General features: G+C 42.9%; 1 protein-coding gene across 1 annotated transcript in view; it reads right to left on the reverse strand.

The window, feature by feature from the left end:
* Positions 1-12,115, reverse strand: part of col27a1a (collagen, type XXVII, alpha 1a) — a 366,487-nt gene that overhangs the window by 245,318 nt on the left and 109,054 nt on the right. Inside the window, exon 8 of the mRNA XM_045688056.1 lies at positions 11,355-11,399. Within this exon, the coding sequence (XP_045544012.1) occupies positions 11,355-11,399 (45 nt within the window). The remainder of the gene's footprint in view (positions 1-11,354; positions 11,400-12,115) is intronic.

A 12,115-nucleotide genomic window follows, 5' to 3' on the forward strand; every position in this document is an offset into this window, starting at 1 on the left:
TTCCTATGTTGTTGATGTAAAGAATATTTGTTGGTACATGGTGTGTAATTTTTTTTATTTATTTAACCTTTATTTAACTAGGCAAGTCAGTTAAGAACAAATTCTTATTTGCAATGATGGCCTACCAAAAGGCAAAAGGCCTCCTGCGGTGATGGGTGCTGGGAATAAAAATAAAAATATATTAAATAAAAATATAGGACAAAACACACATCACGACAAGAAAGACAACACTACATAAAGAGAAACCTAAGACGACAACATAGCATGGCAGCAACACATGCCCACACAGCATGGTAGCAACACAACATGACAACAACATGGTAGCAACACAACATGGCAGCAGCACAACATGGTAGCAGCACAAAACAGGGTACAAACATTGTTGTGCACAGACAACAGCACAAAGGGCAAGCAGGTAGAGACAACAATGCAAAGCAGCCAGAAATGTCAGTAAGAGTGTCCATGATTGAGTCTTTGAATGAAGAGATTGAGATAAAACTGTCCAGTTTGAGCGTTTGTTGCAGCTCGTTCCAGTCACTAGCTGCAGCAAACTGAAAAGATGAGCGACCCAGGGATGTGTGTGCTTTGGGGACCTTCAACAGAATGTGACTGGCAGAACGGGTGTTGTATGTGGAGGATGAGGGCTGCAGTAGATATCTCAGATAAGGAGGAGAGTGAGGCCTAAGAGGGTTTTATAAATAGGCAACAACCAGTGGGTCTTGCGAGAGAGATGGCCAGTTTACAGAAGAGTATAGAGTGCAGTGATGTGTCCTATAAGGAGCATTGGTGGCAAATCTGATAGCCAAATAGTAAAGAACATCTAGCCGCTCGAGAGCACCCCTACCTGCCGATCTATAAATGATGTCTCCATAATCTAGCATGGTTAGGATGGTCCTCTGAATCAGGGTTAGTTTGGCAGCTGGGGTGAAAAAGGAGTGATTACGATAGAGGAAACCAAGTCTAGATTTAACTTGAGCCTGCAGCTTTGATATGTGCTGAGAGAAGGACAGTGCACCGTCTAGCCATACTCCCAAGTACTTGTATGAGGTGACTATCTCAAGCTTTAAACCCTCAGAGGTAGTAATCACACCTGTAGGGAGCGGGGCATTCTTCTTATTAACCCATGTTACCTTTATTTTGGGCGTATTCAGAAAAATGTTAAAGGCTGAAAAAGCTTTTTGGACACTAAGAAAGCTATGTTGTAGAGCGTTTAACACAAAATCCCGGGAGGGGCCAGTTGAGTATAAGACTGTATCATCTGCATATAAATGGATGAGAGAGCTTACTACTGCCTGAGCTATGTTGTTGATGTAAATTGAGAAGAGCGTGGGGCCTAGGATTGAGCCTTGGTGTATACCCTTCGTGACAGGCAGTGGCTGAGAGAGCAGATGTTCTGACTTTATACACTGAATTCTTTGAGAGAGGTAGTTAGCAAACCAGGCCAAAGACCCCTCAGAGACACCAATACTCATTAGCCAGCCCACAAGAATGGAAATGTCTACCGTATCAAAAGCTTTGGCCAAGTCAATACAAATTGCAGGACAACATTGCTTAGAATCAAGGTCAATGGTGACATCATTGAGGACATTTAAGATTGCAGTGACACATCCATAACCTGAGCGGATGTCAGATTGCATACTAGAGAGAATACTATAAACAACAAGAAAGCCAGTCAGTTGATTATTGACAAGTTTTTACAACACTTTAGATAAACAGGGCACAAAATAAATAGGCATATAACAGTAAGGGTCAGCTAGATCTCCCCCTTTAAATAAATACCTAACCGTAGCTGCCTTCCAAGCAATGGGAACGTCCCCAGAGATAGGCTTGGGGATTAAAGGAGCAGCAACCTTAACCTCTTACATCTAGACGTTCCGCTAGCGGAACACCTGCTCCAATATCCAAGGATGGGCGTGGCACGAAATACAAACTCCTCTAAAATCCGAAAACTTCCATTTTTCAAACATATGACTATTTTACAGCATTTTAAAGACAAGACTCTCGTTAATCTAACCACACTGTCCGATTTCAAAAAGGCTTTACAGTGAAAGCAAAACATTAGATTATGTCAGCAGAGTACCCAGCCAGAAATAATCAGACACACATTTTTCAAGTTAGCATATAATGTCACAAAAAACAAAACCACAGCTAAATGCAGCACTAACCTTTGATGATCTTCATCAGATGACAACCCTAGGACATTATGTTATACAATGCATGCATGTTTTGTTCAATCAAGTTCATATTTATATCAAAAAACAGCTTTTTTACATTAGCATGTGACGTTCAGAACTAGCATACCCCCCGCAAACATCCGGTGAATTTACTAAATTACTCACGATAAACGTTCACAAAAAGCATAACAATTATTTTAAGAATTATAGATACAGAACTCCTCTATGCACTCGATATGTCCGATTTTAAAATAGCTTTTCGGTGAAAGCACATGTTGCAATATTCTCAGTAGATAGCCCAGCCATCACGGCTAGCCATTTAGACACCGACCAAGTTTAGCCCTGACCAAACTCCGATTTACTATTACAAAAGTTTGATTACCTTTGTTGTCTTCGTCAGAATGCACTCCCAGGACTGCTACTTCAATAACAAATGTTGGTTTGGTCCAAAATAATCCATCGTTATATCCAAATAGCGGCGTTTTGTTCGTGCGTTCAAGACACTATCCGAAGTGTAAATAAGGGTCACGAGCATGGCGCAATTCGTGACAAAAGATTTCTAAATATTCCATTTCCGTACTTCGAAGCATGTCAACCGCTGTTTAAAATCAATTTTTATGCAATTTTTCTCGTAAAAAAGCGATAATATTCCGACCGGGAATCTGGGTTTAGGTAAACAGACGAAAGAAAACATAGCATGGGGTCGACGCGGGCACGCGCCTGAGTCTCACAGTACTGTAACCAGCCACTACCCAAACGCGCTACTTTTTTTCAACCAGAGCCTGCAAAGCCACGATTCAGCTTTTTGCCGCCTTCTGAGAGCCCATGGGAGCCGTAGGAAGTGTCACGTAACAGCAGAGATCCTCTGTAATGGATAGAGATAATCAAGAAGGGCAAGAAATTGTCAGACAGGCCACTTCCTGCATGGAATCTTCTCAGGTTTTGGCCTGCCAAATGAGTTCTGTTATACTCACAGACACCATTCAAACAGTTTTAGAAACTTTGGAGTGTTTTCTATCCAAAGCTAATAATTATATGCATATTCTAGTTTCTGGGCAGGAGTAATAATCAGATTAAATCGGGTACGTTTTTTATCCGGCTGTGAAAATACTGCCCCCTAGCCATAACAGGTAGAAGAAAGGGTCTAAACCATCTGACCCAGATGTTTTTTGGGGGTCAAGTTTAAGGAGCTCCTTTAGCACCTCAGACTCAGTGACCATCTGCAGGGAGAAACTTTGTAGCGGGGCAGGGAAAAAAGACGGAGGAGCGTCAGGGATAGTCGTATTAGAAGGGGTGGGAGATGAGGAAATGTTGAGTGAGCAAATAGGAATCCAGACTTAATGAAGTGGTTATTAAAGAGCTCAGCAATGTGCTTCTTGTCAGTAACAACCACATCATCAACTTTAAGGGACATGGGGAGCTGTGAGGAGGAGGGTTTATTCTTCAGGTCTTTTTTTCCCAGAACTTCTTGGGGTTAGACCCACAGAGAGAACTGCTCCTTAAAGTAACTAACTTTGGCCTTCCGGGTAGCCTGAGTGCACTTATTTATCATTTTCCTGAACGAGAGCCATTCAACCATGAGTATGCGTGTGCTGAGCCTTTCGCCAAGTGCAATTCTGAGGTGGAGTAACTCTGTAAGATTACAGTTGAACAAAGGGCTGAACCTTTTTTTATTTATCATTTTCTTCATGGGGGCGTGTTTGTTAACAATATCACTGAAGACATCAAAAAAGAAGGTCCAAGCATCTTCGACAGAGGCGATCAAGCTGATTCTATACCATTTTACAGAGGCCAGGTCATGAAGGAAGGCTTACTCATTAAAGTTTTTTAGCAAGTGTCTATGACAAATCAGGACATGATGTTTCACTGAGCAACCATTGCAAACACAGGCTGTAAAAGAGTGATCACTAAGGTCATTACAGAAAACACCAGACTGGTACATATGAGGGTTATTTGTGAGGATAATATAAAGGAGAGTGGCCTTTTCTGGGTATTTGGCGTCATCATACCTTGTGGGATTGGTAATAATCTGAGAAAGATTTAGGGAGTCCTATTGCTTTAGGACTTGTACCAGACAGGGGGAGACAAGCCAGTGCAGCAGCTAATGGAGATCCATAATCAATACAAATACAAATGCAAATTACAGCTTTCTGCTCCATTGATTGAGGAACCATTAACAGATATTTTTTACTTGACAATTATATAGAATACTATCCCTAGAGTTTGGATGGCGGACCATGTGCTTCCTCTACATAAAGGCGGCGACCCGAGTGATCTAAATAATTATCGTCCCATTTCCAAACTATCTTGCCTAGCAACAATCCTGGAATCATTGATTAATACTCAGCTTCGATCTTTTCTGATGTAAAACAGTCAGGGTTCAGACCAGGTCATAGTACCATCTCTGCTACTTCTATGATTTTAAATTATCTCATAAATTGTTTAGATACGAAGAAACACTGTGCTGCCCTCTTCATTGACCTGTCCAAGGCATTCACACTGTGGATCACACTTTACTTATTCAGAGACTCTGTCTCGGATTACAACACTAGATCACAGGGTTGGTTAATGCTGGAGACTCCACATGTATTCATAGAGTTGGGCAAATCATCCTTTTCCTACCAGGCCCCTATCATGTGTAATAATCTCCAAGTAACATTTAATTTGGATGTGTTGTTGTCTGTGGGTCAGTTTAGTAGAAAGGCTAAGGATTTTTATATTGATAAATGTGTTTGTTTTATTTGATTGTTTATTGTGTATATAATATTTGCTATTTAAGTTTGTGTTTTAAATTGTATAACATTTTATTTTATGTATTGTTCCCAGGGCACATTTGCAAATGAGACCTAGATCTCAATGTGTTTTTCCCTAGTTAAATAAAAGTTACAAATAATTTGATCCAATCAGGGCTTGGCATGGGGGGTGGGATGGGCAGGTTGAAACCAAGTTTCTTACAATGCAAACGTGTTCATGTAGAAATTCCTTCGACGTGCATAGCCCCTGCACAGTGCACACAGCCTCCTATTGAAGGCTCCTCCATTCATTTGGCTCGGGCCTATACATACAGCAGAACCTCAGAGAAGTATAGCTGAGGAGAGGTGAAAGGATGAGCCCTCTGCCAACCGCCATCAACATTAAATCAGTAAGGGGGGTCTAAGATATGGAATGGGATGGTCGGGTTTGTCATTAGATGCTCCAGTCTTGTGCTCTTTGCTCTGGTAATACATCACATTGCATCATGCAAAACAGTTATTACTCAATCACTGTTTTGCCTCATCATTCAGACAGAAAAAAGCATGTGTTCATCTTGTCCATGCAAAAATAGTCTTAGACTGGGGAAGTAAGGGTGGAGGAGGACACAAACACACTCTCCTCATGCCTCAAGAAATCACCTCCGTTGACGTCCCTTCCACAGTTTTTCTCTCTAAGGCAATTTTCCTCAAGATGACTCCTTGCAATTAGGCTGAAAATAGCCTTGATATGTTATGGATGCTCCAGAAACTTAGATAGCCTGGACACTACGCTGCTTATCCAGTCTCCTCCACTTCTTCCAAAGACTGTAACGTAGCAACAGTCAGCAAAATTGTTAAGAGGTTTTAAAAGCAATTCTAATTAATGCAACAGTTGGACAATGGATGAATATACACCAAACCTTTTGAATTTTAAAATCCATCAGATATTGACTAAATTATAGCAAATAAAATATGTTACTGGCACGGACAAATAATGAATGGAGTTTAGGGATTTTGGTGGGAATTCAGGTATTACATTTAATGTAAAATGTCATTTTTGGGGGGGACTAATATAGACATGTTCTAATGGTATCAGGTTTTTGTGAAAATATTTTGTGTTAAAATAAAGTACATTTTATATGCTTAATTTGCATAAACACACTGGGTGTATTTTCAATATGAATAAATTAATATAAAGGGGTGGAACAGGGCTGCAAACACCAAAAACTTGCTCTGTCTAGGCTTACCTGCACTCACCACGTTCTGTTGCATAATTCAGCAAGTGTGTCAATAGCAGTGTACCATCAGATTAAAAATCAACACGCTTGACTCTATATTACATCTATCTATACATACATTTTTAATTTACATTTTGGTCATTTAGCAGACACTCTTATCCAGAGCTCTTATCCAGAGTGACTTACAGTATTGAATGTATACATTTTCCTACTCCATTCATACTCTACATTTGTCACGTGCGCTCCTTCTCCGGCCTCTAGGTCACCAGGCTGCTCGTTATGGCGCACACCTGTCACCATCGTTACGCACACCTGAGCATCATCAGACTCACTTGGACTCCATCACCTCCCTGATTACCTTCCCTATATATGTCACTCCCTTTGGTTCCTTCCCCAGTCGTCATTGTTTCTGTTCCAGTGTCATGTCTGTGTTTTCTTGTTTTGTATTATGTTGCGTTTATTTATTAAAACACTCACTCCCTGAACTTGCTTCCCGATTCTCAGCGCACACGTTACAACATTGTTTGCGAGTTCAGACATAATAGCACTATAAACTGAGTGTTGATTTCAGCACATTTAATTTGTAAAAAAGTAAACTGTATTAAATTATTACTTTTTTTTTTCAATCGGGCAAAAAAAATCAACACACATCAAAATAATGTTACCTTTCTTCTTTTTCTTGTGATGTAATTTCCAAGACCATGCATTAAATCCCTGATGAAGCTTTAGCGTTGTTATAGATGCAACGGAAAGACAATATATTCAATTTTGACAGGTCATTACAAACATGTCTGTGGTTGTAACGTTAAAGGGAAAAAACGACAGGCACAAAGCAAGAGTAAGAAAGAGTCGCAATAAAGTGAAAAGAATCAATCCAGTGAGATTTAAGTGACAAGTGGATTTTGCACCGCTTAAACACAGGAAATAGATGAATGAAAAAGTCAGATCCTCAGGTGGGAGGGGAATGCGCGTTGCTACTGTTGTGTGTTCCTTGGCTTGAATCACTATAGTGCTGCTATACAGTGATAAGGTGTGAGTGGCTGTGTCTGTGTTGGATGGTGTGAGTGGCTCTGCTCTTGGAGCTGGAACAGCCCAGCCAGCCAGATCTCTCCTCATTCCAGATCTGGCTGCCTCCAGGCATGTTTGGCTCAGCCATTTGCCAACTGCAGAAAAGGGATTGGGGCTGGAACTCCCAAGAGTCGATAATGGACCAGGAATCAATCTGATTGATAGATGCTTTAGAATGCCAAATCATCATCCGTTACCATGGTCGCCATAGCACTTTTGCGATCCCATAATACAGTCCATAATTTGGGCTGTTGGACATAGACGGAGAGTGGCAGACTGAGGCGAGACATAATGGGTTTGGAGTTGCTCTGGTCTTGGAGATATTTTTTGCATCAGGGGTCATTGATAAGAGCTTTCCTATGGGACTGTAGCAGAGACATTTTGACAGAGCGACAATGCGAAGATGTTTCCAAAACGAACTGCATCATTCCAAATACCCAGCACAACACTTGATTGCCAATAGCAATTGCTTTGCAAATACACAATGTTAACTTTACCCCAGTCGTGTAAAGTACTTAAGTAAAACAACATTAAAACCTCTTAAGGATCGGACCATTTTTTTCAATATTCGCCTAAAATGACATACCCAAATCTAACTGCCTGTAGCTCAGGAACTGAAGCAAGGATATGCATATTCTTGATACCATTTGAAAGGAAACACTGAAGTTTGTGGAAATGTGAAATTAATGTAGGAGAATATAACACATTAGATCTGGTAAAAGATAATACAAAGAAACATTTTTACATTTTTTTAGTATCTTTCAAAAGCAAGAGAAAGGTCACAATGTATTATTCCAGGTTAGGTGCAATTTTGATTTTGGCCACTAGATGGCAGCATTGTATGCGCAACATTTTTGACTGATCCAATGAACCATTGCATTTCTGTTCAAAATGTTGTATCAAGTCTGCCCAAATGTGCCTAATTGGTTTATTGATCGATTTTCAAATTCAAAACTGTGCACTCTCCTCAAACAATAGCATGGTGCTTCTACACCTGCATTGCTTGCTGTTTGGGGTTTTAGGCTGGGTTTCCGTACAGCACTTTGTGACATCAGCTGATGTAAGAAGGGCATTATAAATACATTTGATTTGATTTGAAATGGTATTCTTGTCACACCCTGACCTGAGAAAGATGTTTTTCTCTGTTTGGTTAGGTCAGGGTGTGACATGGGGTGGGCATTCTGTGTGTCATATTACTATGTTTTCTTTTTCTTTGATTGGCCTAGTATGGTTTCCAATCAGAGGCAGCTGTCTATCGTTGTCTCTGATTGGGAATCATACTTAGGCAGCCCTTTTTCCCTCCTTCAGTGTGGGATCTTGTTTTGTACAGCTCAGTAAGCCTGCAGAACGTGACGTTCGTTTTTCCTTGGTTTGTTATTTTGTTTGAGTGTTCTGAGTTACAATAAATATAAATATGAGCACTTTCCACGCTGCACCTTGGTCTACTCAATACGACGAGCGTCACAGAAGATCCCACCACAAAAGGACCAAGCAGCATGCCCAGAGAGAGCAGGGATCCTGGGCCCGGGAGAGGAAAGAGTGGAGGACGTCCTGACCTGGGAGGAGGTAATGGCAGGGGACAAGACCCTGCCATGGAAGCAGGTTGAGACAGCGAGGGAGGAACGGCAACGTTACGAGGAACTAGCACGGCAACGACGGAAGCACGAGATGCACCCCCAAAAATTGGGGGGGGGGGGGCACACGGGGAGATTGGCAGAGTCAGGGTGGAGACCTGAGCCAACTCCCCGTGCTTACCGTGGGGAGCGAGTGAAGAAGCAAGCACCGTGTTATGCGCCCGGTGCACTCTGTGCCTGCACCCTGCAGTTGCCGTGCTAGAGTTGGCATCCAGCCAGGAAGGATTGTGCCGGCTCAGCGTTCCTGGTCTTCGGTGCATCTCTTTGGTCCAGGAAATCCTGCGCCAGCTCTACGCACTGTGTCGCCAGTGTGCCTGCACAGCCCAGATCGTCCTGTCCCCGTGCCCCGCACTTGCCGGGCTAAAGTAAGCATCCAGCCAGGATGGGTTGTGCCAGCCCTAAGCTCCAGACCTCCAGTGCTCCTCCACGGCCCAGTATATCCTGCGCCAGTTCTATTCACTGTGTCGCCAGTGCGCCTGCACAGCCCAGTTCGTCCTGTGCCCGCGCCCCGCACTTGTCGGGATAAAGTAAGCATACAGCCAGGACGGGTTGTGCCAGCCCTAAGCTCCAGACCTCCAGTGCGCCTCCACGGCCCAGTATACCCTGTGCCTGCTCTGCGCACCCAGTCTCTAGTGCGTCTCCCCAGTCCGGTGAGATCTGTTCCGGCTCCACGTAAGAAGCCTCCAGTGATGATCCATGGTCCGAAGCCTTCAGTGATGATCCATGGCACGAAGCTTCCAGTGATGATCCATGGCCCGGAGCCTGTAGGGATGATCCATGGCATGAAGCCTCCAGTGATAATCCATGGCCCGGAGCCTCAAGTGATAATCCATGGCAAGAAGCCTGTAGGGATAATCCATGGCCCGGAGCCTCAAGTGATAATCCATGGCAAGAAGCCTGTAGGGATGATCCATGGCCCGGAGCCTGTAGGGATGATCCATGGCACGAAGCCTCCAGTGATAATCCATGGCCCGGAGCCTGTAGGGATGATCCATGGCACGGCCTGCAGCCCGGAGCCTCCGGCGGCGGCCTGCAGCCCGGAGCCTCCGGCGATGATCCTCGGTCCGGTTCCTTCGACGACCCTCGGTCCGGTTCCTTCGACGACAATCCACGGTTCGGAGCTTCCGGCGAAGATCCACGGTCTGGTTCCTCCGGCGACACAAAAGCGGAGGGATCAGCGGGCGGAGTGGGGGCTACGCCCCGAACCGGAGCCACCACCATGAGTAGATGCCCACCCGGACCCTCCCCTATAGGTTCAGGTTTGCGGCCGGGAGTCCGCACCTTTGGGGGGGGGGTACTATCACGCCCTGACCTGAGAGAGCCGTTTTTCTCTGTTTGGTTAGGTCAGGGTGTGACATGGGGTGGGCATTCTATGTGTCATATTTCTATGTTGTTCTTTTTCTTTGATTGGCCTAGTATGGTTTCCAATCAGAGGCAGCTGTCTATCGTTGTCTCTGATTGGGAATCATACTTAGGCAGCCCTTTTTCCCTCCAGTGTGGTCTTGTTTTTGTACAGCTCAGTAAGCCTGCAGAACGTGATGTTCGTTTTTCCTTAGTTTGTTTGCGTGTTCTGAGTTACAATAAATATAAATATGAGCACTTTCCACGCTGCACCTTGGTCTACTCATTACGACGAGCATCACAATTATTTCACTGTAATAGCTACTGTAAATTTGACAGTGCAGTTAGATTAACAAGAATTTAAGCTTTCTGCCCATATCAGATATGTCTATGTCCAGGGAAATGTTTTTGTTACTTACAACCTCATGCTAATCACATTAGCCTACGTTAGCTCAACCGTCCCACGGGGGGAACACCGATCTTGTAGTTAAAGTAATACTATTTATATTTCTGACAACTTTTGCTTTACTACATTCCTAAAGAAAATAATGTACTTTCTACTCCATACATTTTCGCTGACACCCAAAAGTACTACTACATTTTGAATGTTTAGCAGGACAGGAAAAATGTCCAATTAACACTCTTAAAGAGAAAATCCCTGGTCATCCCTATTGCATCTGATCTGGCAGACTCACTAAACACAAATTTGTAAATGATGTTGGAGTGTGCCCCTGGCTATCAGTACATTTAAAAACAAGAACATCGTGCTGGCTGGTTTGCTTAATATAAGGAATTTTAAATGATTTATACTCTTACTTTTAATACTTAAGTATATTTAAAACCAAATACTTTTAGATGTTTACTCAAGTAGTATTTTACTGGGTGACTTTCACTTTTACTCAAGTATGACAGTTTTACTCAAGTACCACTGCTTTACACCCATATAAGTAAGCGTTGGCCTTATGCACATCATAAAAGGAGAGATTTTGAAATTAGTGAAGTATTGTGACTGGCTAAAGAAATATTAGGGATTAGGGATATTTTTGTTATCTCTGCATTTATGTACTATCAAAACGGTGCCTTGTGTGTATGCAGAGGTGTAACATGATGTGGTAACCAGTTATAACTGACTTTTTACTAGATATGAACTAATTAATTAATACTCACAGGCTCTCCTGTGTGACCAGGTGGACCAGGATGCCCTCTCTGTCCCTGAGGAGAGAAACACAAAGAAATTAATACCACGCATAGAGACAAATTAAGGAGAGAGCAAGTGAGAAATTATAGATTGAAACAGTTAAAGAAATTAGGTAAAATCTGAGAGAACACTGAAGAATTATGAAAGGGCACACGCAGCGAGAGTACTGCAGTCACGGAACACTAGCTAACACTGTACTCCCTGTTCTTCTTGTTCACCCACATATCTACACACGACCCTAACTCAATCACCAAGTTTGCTGACGACATGACAATGATAGGCCTGATTACCAACAACGGCACGACAGTCTACAGGGAGGTCTGGAGCCCTGGTGGAGTTGTGTCAGTAAAATAACCTCTCCCTCAAAATAAAAAAACAAAGGAGCTGACCGTGGACAACGGGAGACAGAAGAGACTTTAATGCAGGCAAACTTAAATCCGTTTTACCTAATTTCTACCCTCATTTCACGAGTAACCAGAAGAAAAAAAACTCTAGACCACCTTTACTTCCACACACGGCACACTCCATTTGGCAAATCTGACCATAATTGTATCCTCCTGATTCCTGCTTACAAAACCTAAAGCAGGAAGTACCAGTGACTCGCACATTACGGAAATGGTCTGATGACGCGGATGTTACACTACAGGACTGTTTTGCTAGCATAGACCGGAATATGTTCCTGAACTCATCCAATGGCATTGAGGAGAATACCACCTCAGTCACCAGCTTC

The sequence above is a fragment of the Salmo salar genome, chromosome ssa01, assembly GCF_905237065.1.
Source record: "Salmo salar chromosome ssa01, Ssal_v3.1, whole genome shotgun sequence".
In the NCBI taxonomy this organism is placed as follows: Eukaryota; Metazoa; Chordata; class Actinopteri; order Salmoniformes; family Salmonidae; genus Salmo; species Salmo salar.